The sequence below is a fragment of the Pleurodeles waltl genome, chromosome 2_1 (genome assembly GCF_031143425.1).
Source record: "Pleurodeles waltl isolate 20211129_DDA chromosome 2_1, aPleWal1.hap1.20221129, whole genome shotgun sequence".
In the NCBI taxonomy this organism is placed as follows: domain Eukaryota; kingdom Metazoa; phylum Chordata; class Amphibia; order Caudata; family Salamandridae; genus Pleurodeles; species Pleurodeles waltl.
The window spans coordinates 570,521,466-570,549,363 of NC_090438.1; the positions used below are offsets into that span (position 1 = coordinate 570,521,466).

At 45.3% G+C, this 27,898-nt stretch overlaps 1 protein-coding gene across 1 annotated transcript in view; it reads left to right on the forward strand.

Moving 5' to 3' along the window:
- Nucleotides 1-1,930: 1,930 nt before the first annotated feature.
- Nucleotides 1,931-27,898, forward strand: part of ITGA9 (integrin subunit alpha 9) — an 818,222-nt gene continuing 792,254 nt past the window's right edge. The window contains exon 1 of the mRNA XM_069215150.1: nt 1,931-2,394. Coding sequence (XP_069071251.1) covers nt 2,216-2,394 — 179 coding nt within the window. The 5' untranslated portion in view covers nt 1,931-2,215. The remainder of the gene's footprint in view (nt 2,395-27,898) is intronic.

Sequence of the window (27,898 nt, forward strand, 5' to 3'; positions counted from 1 at the left end):
CACTTTTCTTTTCAAGGTCTGTAGTTCTTTTGGAAAGAGAGAGCTTCTACTAGAGCGACAGTATGAAGACAAAACATCCTGAACTGAATTCTCGGTTGAGCCACCAATCTACAAAGTATGTCCATGAATGAAGTGGGCTCTCGTAAATCCGCACAGACCTGTATTGATCATGTGCAATGAAGCTGTATCAGGTGGATGCACGCAGGACCATATTAAAAGATAAAGAAACAGAGAGGAAGTGTTTTGATCATCTTTGAAAATCAGTGGTGTGTCACTGAGGCCAAATCACAGCCTCATGCAAACTAGGAAAACCACATGCCTTTGATACCAACTTAAATTACGATTGAACAGTGGCAGAAAATATTTCCTAAGGATAATATAAAACACACTTCAAAAAAGTGACATAACTGCCAATCACCACAGACCCACCAAGAATTATCACACTGCACCTTTCTTTGAGGAAAATGCCCCTGAAATGTATATTAAGGAGAGGTTTTAAATATATGAATCCGGAAAATGCCCAAAAACAATTGACACAAAAAGTTGTCCTGAAAAAGGCATTTAAAAATGAATTTAGTGGGATAAACACCATTGACACCAATCTTACAAGAAACTCCTGATGCATAGTTTTTGCTAACGCATCCAGTGTACTGAAAATAGAAGATGCTTGGTGTCAATCTTTATCAAAATCAGACCTGTATCCCCAATAATGCGAAACTGTCGAGACCCCAGTGCTTGGTTAGGGCGAGGTTTTAAAACCAGCCCTGCCAAAAATGCACGCATCTCGTGTTAGAATAACGCATATCCGGTCAGTTTCCTGCATTGTCGCAATGCCTGAGTTTGTCACGCAAAAGAACCGTGTCTTGAAGTGCGGTAAAACCTTGTTTCCGTTTTTCACTTTGCTAGGTAAGCGCCCAGTGTTGTTTCTCAATGGCCACAAGGGGGCACTGGTGTACGGGAGGTATAGGATGCTCCATATTTTATGATATTTTTATGGTTTCCTCGTCTTCATCGCTTGATTTCACTTGCGAGACAGTGTCACTCATAGTCTTTGAAATATCACTCATAATTACACTGAAATTATGAAAATGGCACACATAGCAATCTGAAACCTTGACAGCTATGTAAAACACATCTCTCGCACCTCTTCTGGCCCATTCATTGCACTGGAGTGTCCGACAGTGTTAGCTAATTTCCAGCTATCGAGCAACACCCAAATTACACCTGTCGAAACATTGTTTTTGTTGCGCTGTGCCAAATTCCCCTTTTACAGCTTTTCGTACTTTTAACCTGTGTAATTGCATATATCTGTATTGTCTATTTAAAACCATCTGTAAATTTCAAGAAACTAAATATTTTTCCTGTAAAGCGCTCTAGCGCCGTTGGGTAATGCCCGCGCTATATAAAATAAATAAATACATACATACATATGTAGTTTCCTCATGCCAGTCGGAAGCAATAGTTCTCGCTGGCATGTGGGAACTACGTATGCATTTATTTATTTCACAGGAAAAACTCTGAATACCATTACAACATACCAAAACAAGTGCATCAGTACTGGCCTGGGAGTCGGTAAACATTGAGTTTTAGTATTAGTTTCTTGGCACTGTGCCTCAAAATGTTCCTATTAACACTATTTAAAACACATTGCTAGGACATCTCCAGCAACGTGCACATGTAAGTGTTATGTCTTGTTTACTTCTACAGTGCTACCTACAAAGTGAAGTCTTTATATGTTGGAATCTCTATATATTTGCTAGATGTTAATACGGGGTCTGCTGCCAAGCAAGTGGTCACGCCTAGCCTCAGTCTCTCTCCCTCAGTCTCGCCGGCGAGCAGCAGAGGGCGCCAACGCTTTCGGGCTGAAGGAGGCCAACAGGGTGGGTATCTCTGGAGCGAGAGACCTCCCATCCGCAACCCGGACCACTGCAGACTGAAGTGAGGCTTTCTAAAAGTAAGCGGGGAAAGGAGAAAACTCTGTGCTCTGCTCACTACTCCAGTGAGAAGCAACGACTGAGCTCGGACACACCTCCCACTCCTGCAGAGGCTACACATCCTCACGCACACCCCATCGGCTGCATTTTGGGACTTTCTCTTGTCTTATTTTGTTGTTCGTCGCCTCCCACTCCTCGAGTGCACACTTATTTTGGGTGCTTAAGTGGTCTGAATTAAGTTTTTAAACTTTCAGCTGCGTCTGCGGTGCTAGGGGTACAGAATGTCCGGGTCGGCGAGCGGAGCGCTCGGGGGCATCCTGGAAGTGATGCTGGCCGCTTTGTGCCTTGGATGGGTTTCTTCGTACAACATCGATCTGGAATCACCCGTGATCTTCCAGGGACCCAACGGATCCTTTTTCGGCTACTCGGTGCTGGAGCACTATTACGACAACACCCGATGGTAAGTGAAGCTGCGGGAGACCCCTGCTTCAGGGATGTGGCGATTCTCTCCTCCGCTGCGAACTGCTCCAAGGACGGAGTTCGCGAATTTATTTTATCAGCCTGGTTCAGTTCGCGAACTAACGTTGTCTTTGCTGCTATTGCGATTGTAAGAAAATTGTGAATGGCAGATATGCGTAGGTCCCTACCCCTGTGTGATAAAGAGAGGTTTTCCTGTCCACTGAGAGGGAATTTCTTACTTAAACATGTGGGTGTGTTAGTGGGGAGTTCCGCTGGACTTAAAAGAGTCTCTAAAAACTGTTTTCGGCAAAAGAGAGCTGACGCTCTCCTAGAGCCAGCCAATGATGACATGTTATCATCACAAGATGCAGGAGCCGAGCCAGTTTAAAAAAACATTAAATGATTGCACCCAGCCAGTTTTTTTTTTTTTTTTTTTTTTACCAGTTTAGACCTTTTTATTATATCCGATAAACCAGACGGCGAGTGGCTTTGAGTGTTAAGGAATGTTTTATTCCCTTGAACACAAATATACACGTGAAACACTTTATATATGATAGGCCATCATGTGGCACTGGAGTTTAAAGATGTTTTCAAGACGTCTGTGCAATTATTTATCAGTATTAAACCCTGGCAACGCTGAGATATCTTGTTGGGTTAAAGCGCCTGTTGAGCAGATGTCGGTGGATTTTTCTTGGCATTTAATGAATTCAAGTTATTGAAAGGAGGTACAATGGCATCTGTTGTGTTGCCTCGATTTGAGCACTGTATTGTTAAGTTGTCTGTTGTTTCTGGGGTGCAATTTGGTGGATACTTGATCAGCTCCACACTGCTTGGCATTGCAGGGCGGGGATTTGAACCCAAGAGCAACTTTCCTACCACCCACTTTGTTATTCCCAAGGATGAGAGGGCCCTCATTTTTAGACACCCTATTAGAAAGTTTAATTTTTGTAAGTTTGGTGTGTAAAATAAAAATCATGAAAACCTAATCACTAAAGAATTCCACATGTGTGGTTTTTAAACCTCCATTTATTATTATTATTATTTTTTGTGGAGTAGGCGCCGTTGGTAAATTACTTCATGTTCGAATCTTCAAATGGCTGCCGACTCAGACATTAATGCTTCCAATGCCAATCAAACTGGAGGGGGGACATTGCGGTGGGTAGAAGAGCCCCAGATGTCCTTGAGAAGCTCCAGTCTCTGGCGCGTGCTGCGTCCGTTGTTAGCACTGCTTTTAAACGTGCTTTTTGAAATGTGTCAGGTATGGGTACCGTGTTGGCACAGATGGCAGCCAGGCTGCGACACCAAGCACTGTGTAAAGGCATGAGTGTCCCGCCTAGTCACCACCAGGCTTCTACCGAGCAAGCAAAGCACAGAGAGGAAGTCTAGGTCAAGGGTCCTGGTGTCACTTGGCTGGGATGAAGCTCGCGCACCAAACACCTGAATCCAGACCAAAGGAACGTCAACGTTTTGCAGTAGATCACTGTACCCATAGTCAAAAACATAGGTATCTTGTGAAAGCCGTACAAGAAGTAGGGTACTTGGTGTTAATATTAGGATGCCCAGGTGCCAACTGGGCTGGCCTACATAGCTACCAGGTAGTCCCATGTTGCGCGTCACACCTACATCCCGTCCTGCCCTTTCAGCTAACAACAGCTCGCTGAATCTTTCATGTACGGGTTCAAAAATCCCAGCATGCAAAGCGCTTTTGGGTTAAAAAACAGGAATGCTTGATAGTGTCACACATACTCCCAGGCTACTTGACATCTGGTGGCACCTCACTGCTACCGAAAGGAGTGTTATGTAATATTTCACCCGGTGAGAGAGGATGTACTAACTCTGGTTCCTGTTCAGTGGCAAACATTTAGTTCAAAATCTAAAAACAAGGCCTCAAACTTTATCCTACTTTCATGTTTTTTTTTTTTTAATTCTTTGCATTCAATTTTATGCCACAAATAACTGAAAAGCCACATGGTCCAGCGCCACCCGCTCTCTCCCACCACTACTGCCAGTAGTGGCTGCTGCCAGGAAGGGCTGGTGGGGCAGCACGCGGTGCAGGGGGAATAGTAAAAAATAAATAAATAACACCTACCTGCCGCCTCAGTGCTTCTGTGCTTGCCTTTCTCCCCTCCCCACCAAATCCAGATGCTTCTATCATGCTGTTACACAGCATGAGGGAAGCACCGGGATTGGCCTGAGTGGGCTGGAATGCCTCTCGGTGAGGGAGTGGGAGCCTGGGCTTGGTCTCTACCCGGCTGTGCAACACAGCTAGGTGAAGAGTTCTAAGTGCGCATGTCAGCTTGGCCGGTCTAAGACGGCCAGCCCAACCCACATGCACTCTTATTGTGCACTTAGCACTCCTCCTCTCCCTGCTGATGGAGAGGATGCTGGCCCCACCCCACCCTACCTAAGTGGAAAAATAAAATGATAATTAAATGCTTTTATTATCATTTTATTTTTCTGCTGTCTTTCTGCAGGGGGGGACAGCGCTCCTTCACCACAGCAGAGGGGCCACCCCTGCAACAGGCATCTACATACTCATGTGAATGTCTGGTGGGGGGGCGAGTCCCCATTTGAGTGGGGTCACTCTGGAAATGGTCACGCAGCTCCACAAAGTAATTGAGGCCTGCCTCACTCCAGGCCTTCTCTTGCATCCAGCTATGAACCCCATGCTTTCTCAGGTTCGTGGAGCAGCTCTGGATTTAGTAAACCAACATCCTGGACCTCATACAGTAGTCCAAGTTTGTCTCCCAATCAGTCACTCAGGGACGTAGCTTGGTCATCAAGAATGAGGTTTGTGAGCCTCAGATTTTCTGACAACCAAGCTGGCATAAAACACATTATACCACATGCAGGGTGCATGAGAGGGGCATATGAGGCAGTGGAAAGGGAGAAGAATGCAGATTGGGAGGAGAACTAAGTGAGAGAAACAATATTTTGTAAAAAAAACAATATTTTTGAGAATTTTAAAAACAAAGATGGAGTGTGTGTACGTTTTGGTTTGTGTTCATGTAAAAATTCCTGATGAAATCTTACTGACAGCTTACAATACCCAACTGAAAGCAACTCTACCCAATTATTTTCCCAAAAATAAGTGTATTAGGGGTGTAACACCTCAAGCAGCCCCCTGAAGGTACACCCCTGCAGACACTTTTGGGTTTGTAGGAGCCACCAATACAGGATTATGCCTCTCTGAACCACCATCAATGCCACATTACAGAATAATAGGGCATGCCTATCCTATCTAGGGTGAATTCTCCCAGATTCCTAGTAACACCAAGCAGGGCCGTAGGGCCAGAGGACAATCAATGACCTGGGATACTTTGCCACTTATCTCTCCCAGTATTCCCATATCATGGGGCAGTTTGGCAGTGTATGAGGGACCCCTTCTGCTGACACCCCAGTAAGCTCAGGTCATTACCGGACCACTCCATCATGAACAGGCGTGTTTGTTTGAAGAATGCCTGTTGGAGTATTTTCAGCTGTATTAGCCAGAACACTGCTCATGTGGTCATCTCCCTGGGATACTGGCAGGCCTCTCCCTATGCGTCGTCTTCTAGGACCCCCAGGTCATGTTCCCATTTACTCCGCCAGGGTCACAGTACAGAAACTACGATCCTCCATATAGTTGATGATTCCCCCAGAATCCTTGACTCTGGCATCTCCTGCCTCCTGGTCCTCCTGGATTTACCTGCCACATTTGGCACTGTCAACAATCATGACCTCCTTTGTATTCTCGAACTCTGCATGGGATGTGGAGGAATGGTCCTCAACTGTTTTTCCTCTTACCTATCCAACCGTTCCCAAATTGTGAAGATGGGCAACTCATTTTTGAGACCAGTCAGCGTTTACCGAGGTGTCCTCCAAGGTTTGAGCTTCTCCCCAACCCTCTTCAACCTCTACCTAGAACCACTATGTGTGATGCACAGAAACTCAGAGATTCTCTTCCACCGCTATGCAGACGATACCCAAATATACTTAAAAATCTCATCCCGAGATGACGTTACCCTGCTTTCAAATACTCTCTCAATGATACAAAACTGGATGTCTAACCACCATTTCAAACTCAACCCAACTAAAACAGAATTTCTTTCGATCTCACCTCAGAAAGCAAAGACGCATGTACAAGAATGGATGCCCAACCTTCCCGCCTTCGTAGGTGACCTTGCCATTGTCACAAGACCAGATCATTCTGAATCACCCTGGACAATTGTCTTAATCTCCACAGCCACATAGCTTCCATGGCCAAATGCGCACAACATCAATTTAGGCAGCTTTGGGGCATCAGATAAATGATTCCGGCATCAGTGGTTCAGGCTCTCGTTCTCTCCAGACTAGATTATGGAATTGCCCTTCTCTCAGGCATTCCCAAAGTTCACCTAGGCCCACTGAGACCAACACTATATGCTGCAGCACGCTTCGCCGTAGGTCTCAAGAAATTTGACAACATTTCCCCCCTGCCTTGCTAATCCTCCAATGGTTTCCTATTAAAGCACGGCCCAATTCAAAATCGCTTGCATCACCCACAGAGCGCTGCACTCCTCCTCACCCTCCTATCTAAGCAAGAAACTGAAAATCTCCGGAGCCAATAAGGGTTCCAGAAATGCCCAATCCCTGCTCCTGAAACCCCCAACCTTCAGGTGAGAAAGATACATGAATCAGTCCTTCTCTGGCAGTGGCACTATAATCTGGACTCTCTGCCTCCCTCACTCCATCTAAGCACCTGCCTAGCAACCTTCGAAAAGGACCTCAAGCTCCTCTTATTTGATAGACATCTTGTCTATTTCACCTTTGACCAGATTTAATTACTTTCTCCAATGGTCCTGATCTTCTTCGTTTAGCTGTTCATGTCCCCCACCCTATTGCTGTAACTGTCTCCTGTAGTAATTCCTGTATACTTACATTGAAGTAAACATCCAAATTCAATTATTATCAATGTAACCTAATGTAACTCAGTATTCTGTGTGTTGTAAAGCGCTCTGATGCCTTCGGGCCTTGTCCGTGCTATATAAAATTGCAAATAAATCATTAAAATAAATAACTCCTAAGTGAATCGAAGAGGGGGAGACAGACTATTGGCTAGAAGGGTGGCATAATTCCAGTGGTGTCTTCTGCGCCACCTTGTTTGGTAGGGCCCGTAACCCCAAAGTATATGTTGTACTTGCTGGTAACAGAGAAGTTGACCCCCAATTAAATCAAATTGTTGCCATAGCTCCGCAAATGTGATCATGTCCCTATCACTCCAGATATCCCCCTGCTTTGAGATGCCAAGGAGATGCCACTTCCCATATTCCTCCACTGCCTGCAGTCCCCTCACTGTATGATTCTCAAAGGGCCATCTCTAAAGTCACCTTCTCCTTCCACCCCATAACATCGTCACCCTGAACATCCACTGCTGTCGGAGCTGGCATATGAATTGTCTCATCTAACCCGTAGAAGAGGCCCAGTTATCCTTTTAGGTCCATCACTCTCCTGCCTGATTGTAGGGAGGGTTCCTGCTGTATCGCAAAAGCCCAACCATTCACCACCAGCAATTGGGCCGCCCTGTAGTAGAAATGCAGGTTAGAGATGGCTGCCTCCCCGGTGGTTGGTTGTTTGGTCAGCCAAATCAAGGCAATATTCTACTTTCATTTGTTGTGTTCAGAATCTACACATAGCAAGCAGAAGTGGGCTAGCCGCGACCAGAATGTGGATGTGTGTATGTATGTGGTATTTATATAATGGGAACCTAGACCAAAAGCAGCACCCCACCGCAGAGAGTCAAAGCCAAAGGTTCAGTCTGTGAGTGTTTGGAGGGGAAGCTGGGCTCTTGGACAGGCAGTGGCAGTGGCCTGTAACTTCGTCATGATGTAGTGTACTGGTGTAGTGAATGTTCATTCTTGCAAAAACATAAAGCTGATGGGCTTTGCTAGCGTAAACCTGCCCCTAAGGAGTGTTGACGTTTATGGGACAAGCCACACTCAACTCATAACTAAGCATATTCAAACATAATGAGATCAGAGGGAAAACGAACCAATCATTGAAATTAACCCAGACATATTTTATGTTCTGCATTAGGTCATTCTCATAAGCCTGTGCTACCAGTACTGACTAGTGCAGTGTGCTGAATTTTATTATTGCCAGAGACATGTGTAGCAAGATTTTGAGGATGAAAGGCTGGACTGACCTTTGTTTGTAAGGAACATTCTTCTAACATCCAGGTTTATGTTTCGTACAGTAAAAATGTGATCGTCAGTTGAGGCTTTATTGATAGCACCTGATAAATAACGATATCACAGGGTATGGTATTTATTGATTGCAATAAATAGCACCTAGTATGAGTTTATGGGGAATAACATTCAGATTTTGGTGTTTAGTGCACTAAAATCTGCAAGATATGTTAAATACTGTATGTTTTCCCCTTTTAAATTTTTGCAGATTTGGCCTGCAGAAATGTAACAAATGTTGGGATATTCACTGCATCCGATAATTAACGAAAGCGTTAAAAAAAAAAAAAAAATCATAATTCCATCCTGTGTCTGAACCGGGGTTTACGCATAGGACGGAATAAACCCCCAACTCGTAATCATGTCCATAGTGTCATATTTACTGCCGAAGTAGCACTGCTTGAATTCCCAGATATTGAGGCAAGCGCCTTCCACAGTTCACAGAAGAAACTTGTGTATGCGCTTAGAGACAGCCTTTTTACTATGCAGATTATGTTGTGCTAAAATAGGTCCTCCATTATCGAGTTTAAGAAGTCACAGGTGTCTCAGGGGACGAACAGGCAAAGATTCTCGGTATGTTGCCAGTGACTTCTCAGGCTTCAGAGCATGCCTGCTCCAATACGTTAGTGAGTTCTCAGGACTGAGGGCACATTTTCTCCAGGATATGTTGTCATAGGGTTCCTACGATTGGGAGCAGGCCTAATTCAGGATGTGACATCATTGAGTTCTCAGTGAGCGCTCAGGATGGAGTGCAAACACTTCAGTTAAAATGTCAGTAGGTTCTCAGAATGAAGGAAATGTCTGGGTCAGAATACATCAGACTTTTCTCGGGACAGAGAATATGCCCAATCAGAACAAGATGTCACCGGATTCTCAGGAAGAGTGAACACATCTGGGTCAGGGTATGATAGGAGTAGGAAGGGCACAATGCCAGTGTGTTCTCTTGAGGAAGTGCGTGGTTGGGTTTTGTTACACTGCTGGTGAGTTTTCAGGGCATGCGTGGTGACAGATAACATTGTTTTCAGATTTGTGATAAAGAGTACAAACCTAGACCCTGGAATAATGCCACTATGTTCCAAGAGGAGGAGGAGACTGCACTTTTCATAGATGGTCAGAATGGAAACCTCACTAGGCCGGTTTACAATGTGACGGGTTTCTAAGAAGGTGGATCACACCTGTATGGACGTGATACAATATCAGTGGGTTTTCAGCAAAAGAAACCATACCTGTGATACCAAGTCATTGGGTTATCAGAATAGAGCCCACCCTCTACTATGTCACAATGTCAGTGGGTTCTCAGGATGGGAAAGCATACCTGAACAATAACATATCAGAAGTGTTTAAGGTGGTACAGACCTGCCTTTTAGTACAATGTGATTGTGTTGTCGGGAGGAGAAAGTGTACTTGGTCAAAGATACAATGTTAGTGGGGTTCTCAGAAGGAAGCCCGTTTTGGTTACAATATCAGTGGAGTCTCAGGCCAGGGAGCACACACCTGGCTCATGATAATGTCAGTGGGGTTTCAGGAGGAGAAAGCATATGTGTGCTACAATGTCAGTGGATTGCTCATTAGGGAACCGACCATCGTCCACGTTAGCTTGTCATTAGATTCTCAGGAGGGAGCCCACCATGGGTCGGCTACAATGTCAATGGATTGTCAGGAGGAGGAAGTATACGTGTGATACACTGTCAGTGAGTTTATCAGGAGGGAGCCAACCACGGTTCATGTTAGCTTACTATTAGGTTCTCAAGAGGGAGCCCACCCTAATATAGGTCACGCGGTCAGTGGGTTCTAAGGAAGAGAAAGCATACCCGGTACATGGTACAATGTCAGTGGCTTTCTCAGGAGGGGCCAACCCTGGCATAGATTGCCATGTATCCAAAGGATACAGGGTCGTTGATGCAGTGTCAGTAGGTTGATTATGAGGGAGTCCACCACAGTGCATGTTAGCGTGCATTGGGTTCTCAGAGGGAAGCCCCCTGTGTGATAGGTTACCATGTGAGTGTGTTCTCAGGAAGGGAAATCATAACTGGAAAGGACAAAACCATTTGTAGGAGGAAGGGAAATCATGACTGGAAAGGATAAAACCATTTGTAGGATCTCAGAAAGGAGAGCACATCTGCCTCATGACACAATATCAGTGGGTTTCTCAGGAGGGAGACCACCATGGGCCACACTAGCTTGTGATGGGGTTCTCAGAAGGGAGCCCACCCTGGGATAAGTTACAATCAAGTGGGTTCTCAGAAGCGTGGCCCACCTAGGTGTAGGTTACAATATCAGTGGGTTCTCAGGAACATAAAGCATACCTGGTCGTTAATGCAATGTCAGTAGGTTCTCTGGCGGAGGCCCACCACGGTCCACTTTAGCATGCATAGGACTCTCAGAAGAAAGGCCCCGTGGGATAACTTACCATGTGAGTGTATTTTTGGGAAGGGGGGGCATGGCTGGGAAAGAATAAGATATAATTTGCAGGCTCTCGGATTGGAGAGCACATTCGCCTCGTGACACAGTGCTAGTGGGTTCTGAGACAGAGGGATGGTGTTTGGTCCAGGGTACATTTCTGGAAGGGAGGCCTTCTTTAAAAACTTATTTTTAAGTATTTCCCCAAAATCTAGGTCGTCTGTATAATCACATGCTTCACTGTAAATCTAGAACAGAGGTCTTCAAACTGTGGGGAGGGGCTTAATTGATCCCACGGGGTGACTAGGCTCTGGCCAAGAAAATCATCATGCTAACAGTGCTTTGTTTTGAGTGAAGAAAAATGAGAGGCGGTAAGCCACACTCTGTAATGGGCCATCACCAACAACCTTTGCTATTTATGTCCCGGCTGAGAGAGTGTCATAGGGGAAGGATCTCCAAATAATTCTCAAACCTCTCCCCTTACCCCCATATCTGATAATCACACTCTGGATACTTTCACACTTTAGTAAGGCCTAGCTGACCAGAATAAGTATGTTTGGCAATCATGTATTTGAGTGTAATTGTTAAGAGGGATAACTGAACTCATCTGCAATGTTTAAATTTGTTTAGACACATTAAACATTGCCAGTTTCACAGAATAATTGAAAACAATTGTATGACAACCTGATGCTTTTTTTTACACATGGTAGCCTGGCATAACAAGGTCTGAAGACCACTGATCTAGAATTAAGGCATGCTGTGAGCGGCGCACATCCTGCCCGAGGCAGTGGACACATTCACTGGAGTCTCTTCTTTCCAGTGCGTGGGTCAGTGATTTTGTTGCTTAGTTATCAACTAATGAACTCCATCCTATCGGGTTTTAATGTTTTCTGCTGTTTTAATGCTGCACATGCAGGTGTAGTAGTGAGGGAAGGTCACACAGACTGTTGAAAGGAGCAGGGGCCCTAACAAGCACCCGTTCATTCGACTATGCCTAGAGCTGTAAGTAAAATGTGGATGCTCAGATGGTTGTCTCTTGCTTTATGTAGCGCCATCGGGCATCTTTCCTCTTGGACAGGACCGCCCACCTTACACCTGGTAGTGTGCCCCGCGTACATCCAGGCACGTCTGGCAGAATTCTGTAATAATGCATGTCTGAATGAATCTGTCGATGTAAGGGCTGTGACTGCGTAAAGCACAAGACACGAGCAAGACGGCTCTTCTTCAAGGGTGGGGAAGTTCCTGTTATCGTTACCATGGTAACGGAAAACAGTGGGAAAAAGCATAATGTGCATTGACCTAACCCAAGCATGGGCGGAGAACACCCCCCTGAAATGGCCTCTCCCACGAGGGGTTTTGAAGATTTACATGGCGTGGGAGCAGAAATACAAGCTGCTCCTGCACTATTTTGTTTTCTAACATAGATGCGCTGACATGTGGATTGTGTATGCCTTCCCGATAGAACACTGTCAAGTGCATGGCAGAGCTACAGAGAAGAGTTTTCAAGAAAGTGTATATTGCTAGCCTTCACGGATGGACAAGCCTTTCTTCCAGTGGGCATTCTGCAGGTGGGCTGGAGCCCGTGGAGGACGGTCTCAAAAGCTCTTGGCTTCTCCTGGTACCTCTGTCACTTTCACCAGCTCCCCGAGGTTGATTGCAGCAGACACTGGAAGGTTTCAAGAGAAAGTGAGAAAACACAGGGAGAGAGGGGGAAGGTAGACAGAAAGCGATCTGAGAGGAAGAAGAGGGAGAGAATGGATGGATAGAAAGAGAGACACTTCACGAGGAAACAAATGGAATGTGGCTGGTTTGAGCATTTTGCCAGGGCAGCTTTTGGTTTCCCAGTCTGGCCCTGCTAACCTTAAACATATCACTCAGACAAATTCCCTGATTCTGGGGTCGATTTGAGTGCCATAAGCAGTGTATTGTATCGCAGTTCCATTTACACCCCTGATAAGGTGCTGAAGCACATTTGAAGATGGGTAGCCCGCTACTCTGTGTGAGTACAGTGGATGGAAGCGTGTATGCCTATCACCGGGCCAGTATGGGTAATGTTTTGATGTTGTGCATATGGATCTGAGTTGTCAAGTAGATGTGTTTTTGGGGCGGCTGGAGGTGTGGAGCTGAAGCAAAAAGGAGTAACGGATAGGAGGCTGAACCATTACAGGCAGTGAATGGCTGTGTAGAGTGTGTGACTGAGAAGTGACCTGTGTCAGTAGGCTTTTTATGTTGCATGTGTATGGCAAAGAATTCACAAACCGTGTGACTGTCCTTGTAGTGCCTAGGCTTATAAAATGTGCTGCATTGATAGTGTGCCAAGCTGAAGTCCGCCATCTATCCACAGAAGAAGTAGAACCTGAAAAGAGGCAGTGCTAGCTTCACGACATCCAACTCTGGGGAGGAAGTGAGTTTGACTCCTCCAGTAAACTTGCTCCTTCCAATTGGTCTGCCTGATGATGGTGACTTTTAGTGGCATAGGTACCTTCCTCTAGAAACTGGATGAACCAGGGTACAAGCTACCATGTGAATTTGACCCTTCAGTGCTACTGGGTCAAATGAAAATTAGGGAATTAGTGCAGGTGAGAGGATCCCTTACTCCACTGGCCATCATTCTTAGGTCTCACCTACAGATAGTTTCTAGCTATATGTTTGCGAAAGACGTCTTGTGGACCCTACCATACCATAAATGTACAGTGGGCTAGAGCTTCCCATTGTTTGTCTTTTATGTAACTCATTTAATTGCTTCTTATTGGATGGCTTTCCTCTTCTGCTATCCTTACCTGGAGCGTAGCCTCTTTAGCATCCTTTTGACTAGACGAGTTGTAACATTCCAAAGCTCACATTCAGGAATATACTTTTTTCTTTTTCTTTCAGCACTTCATGAGAGTGCATGTGTTTTCCTGCACTCTCCCTCGTATGTTACTCCCCCTTTTACTACCTCCCCATCCCACGTGCTCTGTGTTACCGCCCCACCTCGACTTTTACTTTCCCCTTCTCATCTCTTTATTTTACATCTTTTTATTCCCAAGGGCACCTCCAATACTCGGGCTCCTCCACTGCTCCTCCAGCAACTCACTGGTACTTCCTTAGCCTCCTATTGACTTCTCCCCATTCACTCTTTCCAACCCCACCGGACTCTCCATTGCTCACCACCCATGGCTCTTAAGCATTATTTTTTTTAAAGCAAATACAATGTATGGAGAGCCTGGCAGCGTCAATTTCTGCATAGCCAACCATTTTTAAAATACGCTTTTATACACCGGTAAAATAATTTGTCTAAACTTACTACCAAGTGGCATCTGCCATTTTTGAGCAGTAAATATGAAAATTGGAGGCCGCATTATGCCATATGAGTGGCATCTGCCATTTTTGAGCAGTAAATATGGAACAATGGAGACCGCATCATGCCATATGAGTGTGCATGCATGCTCATACGTCATCATGCTAAGCCACCATATCACATTACACGTACGTACATGCACGCACACATATCACTGTGCTAAATTTTCTTGTTTTCTGCCAATACCGCACAACAATGACAAAACAAATGCTGCTGCTGCAAATTATCAGCAAAAAACCGTAGCAGTAATACGTAAAACGTATTATTGGGTAGTGTTGCTGCCTTTAGGTGTGCCATTTTCTACAATGACCTGCCACTTTTTGGCATCGCTGTCTGGTGCAGCCTTGTGTGTCTCCCAGCATTCACACGTTTCCAAGACTGGCATATTGTATCAAAAAGGAGCGACAGTTCCCAACTCTTCAATAAAATCTTTAAGCAGACAAGATACTTGGGTGGGGGATGGGTAGTTCCTGACCCCCCTCATTAAGTTTGTCGTGCAGAATTAATATTTGAGCTGGACAATCAAACAAACTGATATTTCAAGTAGCAAATCCTAGATTACTGAAGTGTTACTGTTACTTCATCGGAGTGAGGGTTGGCAGGTAGCCTGATGCCGTGCAAACCTTGCCCCACAAAATTCTCCATGTTGTAAGACTGATACAAACAGATCACATACCTAAAGATAGTACAGTATATACACTGGAGGTGGCAAGATAATGGTCAGATAAATGTTTTGGTTAAAATGGTCAAAAGGCCCTGTAGTGACAAATTTGAGAAAATACGTGTTATCTATACACTACAAAGAGATCCAGTATGTGCACCCATTGAATTTGTTGTTCTTACTGGCACTTGTCTAATAACAGGCACAAACCTCTTCTGCAGAACTTACGGGCTCATTTACAAAGAAATGACGCAGCTTGTTGCTGCAAGCCAGCTTGCTGTGCCGGGCGGCGTCATTTTGAGAGTGCAGGGGTGCGTCATATTAAGGGAAATACGACGCATCCCTGTACTTTCCTCTGCACTGGCGCACAAACTGCTGCACACAAACTGCACCATGGTTCAAGGCTATCTGCGTTGCAGGGATGATTGTTTATGTGCAGGAAGGAACACCTTCCTGCACATAAACAATAATTAATGGATTTTTCCTCTTTCTATGTGTACTGCAGAATGCAGCACATGTTGAAAGAGGAAATAACAGGGAGAAATAATGTTATTTCTCCCCTTTGCACCACTTTAACATCACCCCTCATGTGGCGTAGGAATCTGACTCAATCCCAGACATGTAAATCTGAGAATGCGTCAAATTCCATGGATGTTGGCTGGGAACACCCACAGCAACACCCGTGAAATGCCCCTTTCACGCAGAGTTATGTGTGAAAGGGGACTGTATTTACAAGGCCATGAAAAGCCACGCAAGGCGGCTTTGCTTGGCCTTATAAATATGGACCGGCACACCGTGCCACCGAAGCATTAAAAAAAATTACGCACCGGTGGCGCAGTGTGCCGCTAGGGCCTTGTAAGTGAGGCCCTGAGTTTTCTTCTTAACAAACTTCAAGCTCTTACATATAAAAATACTAGAATATCAGGACTGGCTAGGCACATGCAAAGGAAGATGTACACTGTCTGCAAGTAAGTGTAAGGTGTATGGCTTGCAAATGATATGAGTAAGCAGGACTTATACGTTTCATTGTTAAAGTGAAGTATTTGGAGCGAAACATCGCACAGCAGCTGCCTGGTCATCGTGGATAGGCTGGACAGACACAAAGGAACACAGGTGCTTACTGTCTAGTCTGTCTGATTTCTCACTGCCAGACAACTCCTGCTTGAGAAAAAATACTACTGTTTGACGATACGCACAGCAGTCAAGGGCAGGGGCGCAGCCAAGTTAGCCTTGGGCGCCATCCCCAATCACAAATAAGTTCCTCATCATTGAAATCATAATTGAGTAGCCACAGCGCACGTTCTCCGGCAGACCTCCCTCGGCATGTTATTTCTGAGTACTCCTTGCACGTTCTTATTGAGTACTCAGTACACAGAATTAGATAAAACACATTACAGAGAACTACGCCCTGTGTTTATGTGATGTGGGTTTTGATTTTCATACTTAAGTTTTAAATTAAAAGACCAGTTTATCAAACTAAATTGACGGGGTTAAGTGGACCACGGTTGCACCGTCGCTGAGGGAATCTGAAGAGGTTTCCCTCTTACAATGAAGGGGTAAACGTGTTTAGGGCTTACAACCAGTGCTTTAAATGGACATATAGAAGTTCAGGTACTCAATGCTTAACATACCTGTTTGCTCCAGAGAAGTGCCGGCACTCTTTCATTTAATGTATTGAAGCAGTGCTGAGAAGTGCAGGTACTCTTCCTTCAAAGTGAAAGAAGTGCTGGTACTCAGTACCGGACAGTACATGCCCAGTCAAAGCACTTCTACTTTGAACGTCTGGTGCATCTCTTCCGAACACCCCGCTTTCTGCCTCTTGAGGGAAAGTATGCACAACGGTGGCTGTTCACTGGCACCACCTCTCGCTCCTACCAGGGAGGTTCACAGAAAAACAGGAATACTCTCTGAGACTCCTCCTACTTCTGGTCGAGGTTTGAAGCCCATCCCAATGCCTTGGTATAAGCTTAGTCGCATGAGGTGTGTTGTGAGACGTTGCTTTCACTAGTGGTGCCTTCCTACATCAAGTTCTGGACAAAGCATCGGAGTACCTTGTTGGTTACTCAGCCTCTTTGGAAGACGAAATCTCAGACACAAGATCACGTCGTCTTCCTAGTTTTTGAAAAACTGTGAAATTAAAAATAGCTACAAATTTGACAATGGAAGCAAAACGGCCTCCTTTGGGACACATGTGCACGCTGCAGAAGAAATACTGGTGTGCAAAATGTGCGACCAGAGCAAGTATTAGCTCTGTCGCAGGGTCTCACTTTCCATCATCCGGGCATTGTGTGGTGAATAGAGAACATAGAAGTCTCCAGCATCACCAATCCTCTCTGCGATATGGACGCACAGCAGGCAAACGCAAACACGGATTCTCATCCCGGAATGAGTCCCCAGGTCCTGGAAGCGCTTCCTGCGGGCTGGCGGCAGTCTCGCTCCAAGCCCGCCAGGCCGCCGGACATCTGTGGTTCTGTCGTCCCGCCCTTGCACTACCTAATCCTCCGTTCCCCGAGGTATCATGAGGACTGAGGAGGTGAGAAGGAGGAGGAGGACAAAAAAGGAGGACAAAAAGGGGAGGTAGGCCTGGTGAGCCCCTGGCAATTCAGCCCCTCGCAGTTCAGCAGCCCTTGGCCCCGGCGATTCAGCTGCTTCCTCCATTTTCCCATGCCTCGCAGCGAGGAGATAGGCGAAGACAGAGGAGGAGGATAAGCAGGAGGCAGGCCCAAAGGGCCCGGTGCCTCACAGACACACCAGTCACTGCCTGACCACTGCGAGCCGTCAAGTGCGCACCCCGGTCCTCCACAGTGGCCCAGCAAGGTCTGGGTGTGGCTTGTGGGGAACACCGGCCCTCAGCAACGAACAGCAACACTCCCAGAGGCCCTAGAGGCCCCACGCAAGGGGACCAAAATGGGACCAAAAGTCTGCACATCTCTGGTGCATCTCACCTCAGGACATCACAGGACCTCTCAGGACAGGCCCAACGAACTGCAATCAAAGTGCCCCCTGTCATACACCCTCCTGCAGTTGGTGCCCTCTGGCTCATCCCTTAAAATCTCACCTTCGGCGCCATGGATTGAGTCAGAGTGGAACCCGGGCCCCTCCACCTATCAAGGGGCTCTCCGCACATTAACTAATCTGACAGAGCCTCACAGGAACCACGTCCAAATTAATCACTACCGAATTTCCACCCAGGCCTCACACCCGGGCACAGTCCATGAGATGACAAGGGAGCATGGAACGTTTCTTCCACTATGGATGCTCCATCCTCGATATCGAGACCCTTGGGGTCCTTCTCAAAGACCATTGTCCACTCACCTAACTCAACCTGCATAGAACAAGCACCCACTGATGCAGAGCAAATGAGAATCACCAATGTTGAAATTACATCAGCACTCCACTCCGCAAAGCTCCACACAACTGCGCCCAACCCTCTACAGAACTCAAAGGATAAAGGTACTCATACCCTAATCTTTCATCCAACATACAAATCTCAGGACACTTGGGACATCTTAAATAGAGGCAACTTCTTAAGAATCTGCAATGCCATCCCAGGGTTGGAACAACTAAACAGCAAATACCTTGAGTATATAGCCTTTCTAGCACCAAGCAAGAGCGGCACAAATAAATGCACAGAACTCTGTCTTAGCAGTGTGGAAGAAGTGAAGCTCATACTATCAAAATCTGAGGCCTTTGAACTTTGGGGCATAGAACTTAAAGAAGTGAATAAGGCAAAGTACCCAAGTTTCCTCATCCCACATGATGCCAGGGGAAAATGCGACAGAACACGGTCAGCAAACCACAGGGACGACGCTCGGAGATCAATCCTACAACATGCCAAGGGAGCTTCCTCACCCCTCCCCCTGAGACCCAGGGAATTCATAATCTCCATCCCACAGGAACACCAAGCAAAAAGTCGAGACCTGGTAATGGACCTGCAAAAAGAGGAAACAAGTCAGAACAATCTATTCTCGCGACCTTGAAACTCCCCTGTGCACCAAGACAGGTGGGGGGACCCAGGATCACCCAAAAATATTGCGAACCCTGGATCACGGCACAAACCTGCCCTAGGAAACACAAAAATAATATCCTGGAACAAAGCAGGGGCACCCAAAATTAATCATGACCCAAACCTGGATTCCTCCTTGAGAAACTTCGATATCATCTGCCTACAAGAAACTTGGCGTGTGGAGGAAAATCCGTTAGCAGGATTGCAAGAATTCTTCATCCAAGCAACTAAGGAAGAAAGCAAGGGTCACACCAAGGGTGGCCTCTCCACCTGCATAACCACAAGTAAATCATTAAGGCAAAGAAAATCGACTAACTTCCTGCCCACATGTTAGCCATTTTCATTGAAATCTGGTTCTTAGACCAGGAATCAACCTCAGTCATAATATTAAACATCTATATCAACCCCAATGCAACCCACAAACAACAGTTAGTAGACACCATGGAAAATGAACTGCAATCTCTAAATGCCATGTACGGGAGTGCATCCTGGCTAATCACAGATGATTTCAATCTAAATATGGCTAACCATAGGTACAGGAGTACCAGAGAAGGAGCCTTAGATCAGTGCCTAGGTGTTCCACTGCAGGTTTCATGCTACAGCGACATGGAGAGAATGCGACCACCCACTGGTAAGAGCATTGGAGGCATTAGGATTGAGGGCCTTGAATGGTCGTTTCCCAACAGACAGCCCAATTACTCCAACGCACATATCAAAGAAATCAGCTAGCACCCTTGATTACACATTCAAGTATTTAGCATAGAAGTAAGATGCTAAAGTGACCATCACCCACAAATCATGGAAATCATGAACAACAATCACTACATGGCACAAATGCATAACATAGGGGCACAGGATCCAGGCAGCCATCTCCACCAAATAAGATGGTCAAACATGTGTATGGAAAATACGAGACTTGGAAATCAAACTTATCATCCAACCCAGAGACACAGCCAGATATAATCATCAGATGGGAAGCAATCCTAACCTCACTAAGGGACCAGCTAGCTCCCTTAGAACTGCACAGGCTCAGACCCCCTCAGAACAAAAGACAATGGTTCACCCAACCACTCAAGCAATAAAGGCAACAGCTCAACAAAGCTGCCAGAGCTCTAAAGAAACAACACATGGGCACTAAACAACACAGTTCCTTACAAGCTTTAGGAAAGAAATACAAGAAGGCAGTCTGGGAAGTAAAGCAGGCATACCGAGACCAGGAACGGATCAAAGTTGTGGAGGCATGCAAACTAAAGAACAGCCGCCCCTTTGGTCTATTATCAACAAACTGGAATGTGGGGCAGTAGGGGCTTTAAGCAACACCGGGCCTGAAGCAAAATGGATCGAGTACATCTATGAACTATATGACTGTCAGGAAATGGTGGAACGCAACATGTGCGTAAACCACAACACAAATCACCTAACCTTCAAAGCACAACAGATCAATGAACACCTTAGGCACTGCAGAACCAATGGGGCCCCTGGCCCAAACGGCCTCCCGACTGGGGTCTTAAAACACAATTTGGAATTTTGGTCGAACCAATTTAGTAATCTGTTCAACTCTTGCATCACAGGAAATAAAATCCCTGACTCCGGGAGAGGGGCAATTCTACATCCAGTTTACAAGAAAGGACCGTATGGGAACCCCAACAGCTATCGTTTGATCGCCCTTCTTGACGCTTATGAAAATATATTCGAGGAGTGCCTACTAGTTGAGATAAAAGACTGGTCTACCAAACAGAACCTAATCCCACTGAACCAAACAGGTTCCCATCCCTCATCATGCACCACTGGCAACCTGGTAGCACTAGCATTGCTGGCGGAAAAATACACAAACAAGAAGATGGCCTTGTACACCTGCTTTGTTGACCTTTCTAAAGCCTTTGACTAGGTGGAACGGCACAGGTTGTGGAAAAAATTAGTGGATCTTAATATTCCACCAACCATGTTAAAAGGAATTCAGCTCCTATATTCTGACAACTGGGCCAGGGTAAAATTCGGTTGCAATGGAAGAGTCTTGGCGAAAAGCCTGATAGGAAGAGGAGTAAAGCAAGGCTGCGTTCTAGCCCTGATGTTATTCAATCTATACCTTGCAGACCTGTGTGCACAGCTGAACTCTGCCAGTTCCCATCCCCCCAAATTAGGTGACTAACTTCTCAAAGCACTTCTTTATGCTGATGACATCGTCCTCTTTAACCTATCAGGCAAAGGGCAGCAAAAATTGCTAAACAACCTGGATCAGTACTGCAAGTACAACAAGTTGATGTTAAACTTCGAGAAAACCAAGGCAGTTATCTTTGTCAAGCGCATAATGGAAGAAAAAGTAGTGGCTCTGTGGAAACCAGCTTGTGTGCAGAACCAATAGTTACAAATACTTGAAAGACTGGTTGCAAGAAAGGTGGTCTCACCGCCTGCATTTAAACACCCTGAAAGCCAGAGTGGCATTACAACTTGCAGCCCTTCAAAAACTATCGACGAAACTGCAAAGCCCAACCTGGAGGCTGCTCCTCACAGTGATCAGAGCAAAAGTCCTGGCCTCCCTGACATACGGCTTAGAATGTTATCCCGGCAAATTTAATGCTGTTTTGAACATCGCCCAGAGTAAAGTTTTCCGACTTCTCTTCAGCCTACCATACTGCTCCTCACCAGCACAAATCATACCGGAATTCGGGCTACAGGACCAAGCCCTGGTACAGAACGGAGTTATTCTCAAATATGCCTCTCTATTAGGACAAGCACCCCCAAACACACTAAAAGCACTAATAAGGGAGGAATCAGGCCTGAACTCGCCTGGGGTCTTCATTTCACGGCTTGGCACAAATGCCTTAGCAATCAAGCAACTCCAGGCAGAAGAGCTGTGGCAAAAGTCCTTACCACACAAATCATTTAAGAAGCTAATAAACAAGCATATCAAACCACTATTGTGGATCAAGGACAAAGACAAGTTCAGGTCACGGTCCCACTCATGGATGTCAATAAACACATACAAGTCTCCGACAGCACAGGCATGCCTGGGAGAAACTCTAAACAAATTCATAAAAATAAGGGTGCTGCATGCCAGGTTGGGTCTTCTGCTCTCACTAGACATGGTCCCAAAATGGCGCAATCCCTCACTAAACAGGAGATGCAGGTTATGTGCATATAAAAAGGATGCACCTTCTATGCATATTCCCTGCAATGTCACCCTGGCGCAAAATATATCTAAAAAACATGTTTAACGCAAATAACATTCGATCATGCAGACAAGCCATTTTATTCTGTCTCAAAGGACTCACACCTCAGCACATGGCATGTGTAGCAAAATTTATATTAAAAGCAGAACTCCTTTTAAAGCATGCGTCAACAAACTCTGGAAACTGAGGGAGTCATTCTTCTCATGATTTTACAAACCTCCTTCACTGTACTCGCTCGCTCAGCCTAGATGCAGAACTTTACGTTCAGCACGGAATGCGAGAAGGAGTTTTTAAGTAATCATCGCCCTTGATGAAACAGCCATCCTGTTAAGGGGACATCTAGCCGTTGGATAGTGTCCATTGTTTTACAATGCCGGTGGCTGTTTTCAGCCCACCACATTTACCATTTATGTAATCTGTTGATTGCAATGATTTTTATTAATTATGCAATAAAGGTTTATCACCTTTCAACAAAACACCCCTCCAACCCCAATTACCGCCCCCCCATCCCCTGACCCCTCGTCCACGGACTACTACCTGGCAAAAGTGCCCCTCATCTCTCCATAACTTCTCTCTTACATACAGAGTATTTTCATGTGAATTCCTGCTTTCAGAGTCATTTACTTGCATCTCTGGACACTATTTACTCTTTACCAGGCATCTCAAGATTGAAGACAGACGCTAGTGCTCAACACATCCTGTGCCTCACCTCTGAATGGGAAATGTAGTGACTCTGGGGCCTACAGTGGTGCCCTGGTAGTACTACCACCTTATGTTACCCGGAAGTCATGCTCTAGGCTGTCAGTGTTTAAAGAGATGAGCCTCTTGCACAAGGAGAACGTATTCCCATTCTTACGTTTAATGAATGCATTCGGATTTTTTAATACAAACTTCAAATATTTTATAATAGGTATAAGTACGTTCCAGTGATACTAACCTTTATTCTTCTGCATATTCTTTTACACTCTCTATTTCCACAGGGAAAGGGAGGTTTATTTGGCTCTTAAAATATGGAGGGAGTCCAGGCCAGGTGTCAGCAAACGTGTAACACTGCCTTTAACAAAAAGTATGTCTATGACCCGGATGGAGTTTATGTTTCATTAACAATTGATGGACTCCAGGCAGAGAGGAACTCTATAGTCAAAGCAAAGAAGGTAACACCCTTTCCCAGTGGGCCAAAGCACCCATTAGACCCCCAGGCACAAACCTTTCTGCTTGATATTGGACACTCATTGGCAACCACAGATTGAAGTCGTCCTCCTGGACTCATCCCTCATTGACTATCCGGGTGACCTCCGTAGAAGTCTATAGCTCTGCACAAAATAAATACACTTGCGGTTGTAGGTCTGCTTTAAAAGTACACTTGTACTCTGGCCAGACCATGTGCTGGCAGCCTGCAACGGAATTAATTGTAATTCATACCTTACAGTGAGACATTTCATAGTAAGCGCTGGTTTCTTTCATGCCAAAGTGCTCAGGAGAATGATGCCTGCTCACAGTATTCCTGGAAAGCTGCGAAAACGCCCACCCGCCTTCTCTTAAAGCATCAGACCCTCGCTGTGCAAAGTGGCACAGGGGTCTAGAAAAAACAGGTTTATGAGTCACTGCTCTCCGGGTTCTGGGCAGCAGCATGGGTGTTACTGTTGGAACTCAGCGATGGCAGTGGTACAGGAATGCCTGCCAAGGCAGGCACGGTGCCACAGGATGTGTCAATTACAGATACCATCAAATGTAACCTCTTTAACGCAAACATCTCATTATATTTGTTTGTTTAATGCACACTAAAGAACTTGCTTGTAAGTTCTTCATAGAGCTTTAAGGATACCATGATTGACCCAGATATTGAGCCTGTGAAAGGAACATCAGTTGTAATTACATCAGGGACATGTGTTTAAAGTGTGTAGATTGATTGTTACAGTACAGCAGTTGCAGTGGTTACAAGGACATACATTTTGTGTGTAATAGCATAAGACCAAAGTGGCCTCTGGATAGTGGGGATGCCAGGGCCCAGCTTTGCTGACTGTAGTAAAGGAGGCCACACATGCTAGTCCAAACTGAATAAGCCTGCATGAATTTTGCACATTTAATTGTTGTACTTATTTCCGCTATTTATATGATTCTGGCAGTGACATATAGAGTAGTTAATCGAATAGGTCTCAAAGCAGTGGATATCTGATGAGACAGCAACATCTGCTTTGAGAAGAGGGGAAGCCAGGGACGAGGGGGGGACAGGAGATGGATGTTCCACGTGGGTGTGTGAACACAGCAGGTGGCGGCTCAGATCTGCTGCCGAAGATGGTGCCTGATGAATAATGGCTTCTTCTGCATCTTTCAGCTGGTGCATGCGCAGTCTGATGTGGACTTGTGGTAGGCTGCCAGAAAAGCTCTGATAGGAACACGGTATGCTGTTGTCCTAAAAAGAGTAAACACTGGAACTTGGCAAAATGATGTTGTCAGTTTTGTTCTCTGTTTTGCTAGTGGAAATAGATGATGGTTTATATCTGGGTGAGATGAATGAGGCTATTGGCTCAAGTCAGTGGAAAGTTAGTTGGCGCTCATGCTGCATGCTTGTTGTAAGAGGCAAGTCTTTTATCCGTGCGGTACTTTCTGAACTCAGCCTCAAGTCAGAAGGGCAAGTTACCTCACTCTTAAAATTAGTTAACTTCACTCGACCAACTGCCTAATATCTAACTTTGTTTTCCTAATTCATTGGTGGTAAAGCCTAACCCTAGTGTATGGACTGTACGGGTTCAAGATTCAACATCCAACATTTAGGGTCACAGTGTAGCCACCCTGCTAGGGTCTTACACATCTCAAGGCCTGGGAAGTGGTTGGTTCAATCGAAGCAGTATGAGGCTGAAACATAAGTTGTTCAAATACTCAGCCTGTACATTGGGCGACAGACACGACACGTTGCTGTTTGTGGGGCTACTTGGGTAGCCTAAAAGTAGTGGTTAATAGGTCAGATAGCAGAGGAAAATGGCTGCACTTAAGGCATTTGAAGAAAATGACAGTTCACTAGAATTTCCCTTCTAGGTGCTAGGTCACCACAACCACCATTCCCCAGAAAGCTCAGTGAATTGGTAGATTCGGTTGGCTGGCTTCACTTTTTGCAGCATGGATAAAACTTGGGCTCACGAGTGGACCTGTGGAAAGGAGTGAACAATCCTTGTTATCTGCATTCGACTGTCCCCTCCCACACTCAGAACTCACTGACTCTGGGGAAAGGGCACTGGTTGCCATTCAGCAGCCTATAGTAAACACTGAGGTAAGGGGTTGTGGAGTCACTGGGTGAAACCTCAATCTATTGTTCTATTCTCCCAACCTAAACTTTTCTCACACTTCTAAGGTCTTTTCTTGGAGGCCTGGGGAAGTCCTGGGTTACGGGGTAGTATCCTATGTAAAAATGTAATTTAGTACTGGTGACCCTGGGATAGCAATAACAGTGTAACCCATCTAAACAACCAATATATCCCTCTGATACCCACTAGTCTCTTTTCCTATATTTAAACTTGAGCATTGCTTTAAGCTGTCATTGGTTGGCAGCGCCACAAGAATATGGAATTCACTGCCACCAGCTCTCCATGTCAACCACTTGTCTTCCAACTTTTAAAAATAGACATTTGAGTGTTAAGTGAGAATTCAACTGTGTGTAAGGACCTCCGACTCTCGTGTAATCAATTTCATTCTGCAATTTATGTAACATACTCTGGCTCTGTTGTGAAGCACTTCAATGCCTTTTGTCAGGCCCGCCATATAGCAAACCATGTACTAATCGGTTAGCGAAGTCTAACAGGGGGGTCTCACTAAAAGAGGTCGCAGTGACTGGAAATTCCGATTCATTCATAAATAACAGTCAAAAAAAAGTAAATGGCTGTCAAAAAGACCGATGTCCTGGACCGATGTCCTGGAAGTTGGTTAAATAATGGGATGCTATTTACAGACAAGTTAAATGTAGTAGTTAAAATGTGATAGAAAGGGAAATCCAGAAGGTGTTCGCCTCTGTTGGTCATAAGATGTGACCTCAGATGTTTTATAGTGCTATGTACAAGGTACTATGTTTTATGTAGCATTGGCCGGGGGGAATGCTGTCCTGCAACAGCAGCATTCAGGACGACTCGGAGAGCTTCACTATTGATCAGGTCTTTTACTACAGTCTTTAAATTATTTTGATGCCTCAATCAACGGGGAAGAAACACCCAGAAAAGAAATGTCCAAAGTAGCAATATTGCTCTGATATGTCTGACTCTTCATTTCAATGCCTTTGTGAATACCACACTGTTTTGCTGAGGTTCGTATTGCAAAAAATAGTTAAAAATCCCCAAAACAATGGTGACCAAAGGCCTGGTTACTAGAGTCTGGTCAAGAAATAGTTCCAGTGTTTCGGTTAAAAACTCCGTACTGGTTTTCAGTCGTAAGCAATAGGGAAAATGGGATAGTGGCTCAACAGCTGCAATAAAGTTCCCCAAAAGTAGCAATGTTTAGGAGTTGTATCAATGAAATTAAATGACATGGAGGACACGTTCTGGTAATGTGTGGCTCACTAAGCACCAAGAGCATCTACTGGACTGCAAGACGTCACCAGTTTCTTAAGGGGCTTGGACTTTAAGGTCAGGCACTAGCTACAATGAGAAATTATGATATGCCTTGAATCACAAAAGCTCAAGAGGTGTCTTAAATGGTTTAGAGTCTGGTCAATCCTCTCAAACTGACTGGGCTAGACCTAACACAAGGGTGTAGCATAGGGAGAGGGTGTGAAGGAACCAAACCTCCAGTGCAATGTGGAAATGGAGTAGGCACATAAGGGCAACTTAAAATTACTGGATGGGCTTGAAAGGTGGAGTTGCATCAGAGAAGATCACTTAAAGCTTATTTGATGTCCAAAGGACTGTACAATTCTTGTTGTCTTTGTTGCATTAGGCCAGCTGGACTTAAGGGGTGTGTGGCTCCTGGACTGTCTCGGTTTCTTGTGGCATCCTCCACTCAGATTTACTAGGCATTTGGACCTAATTGCACATCTTCCCATGATAAGAGCATATATATATACTTGCAGAATCAATCCAGCTCCATTCTCTGTCACGTCAGCAACAGCTTTTCTAAAAAGGTGAGTACAGCAAAGCTTTTTCCAAGAGCCCATGCTTTGTCCCCATTCTGAGTAGGGGACCTGGAAACTAGCAAAGGTTTTGTTCCTGGTAATTAATTTGATCTGGGCTAGTGCACTGGGTGTCATGGATGTAAGCATGATTCACAAGTGACTGTGCCCAGAGGCCAACTATTCATGCCTCTTAGTGTGAAGGCAGGAAGCACGCGCCAACCAGAGTGCAACCTTTTTTTACAAGATCAGACAAGTTTGTAATGGTTAAGGTGTGGCAGTGGATTCAATTCAGATTGAAGTCTAGAAGAAAGCCACTGTTTTTAGGATGCAACCATTAGGACAGGAAGAAGAAGGGAGGGGTTTGTTTCAGGAAAACAAGGGAACCTACACTTCGTGTAATACCCCCATCAACATAACTCAGTCCCGCCGATGAACAATATGGAAACATATTGTAGCATGTCAAGTGCAGTTGCAGACTGTGGAGTCCATTTCAGGAACATAAGGTAGGCTGGAAAAAACACAGGGAAGCACAGTATAGCCTTTCAAAGATAATATGAACTTCTTTGTCCCAGCTTTGGCAGATAATGATGCCTACAAACTAGATACTGATTTCCTCAGAATATTATGTAA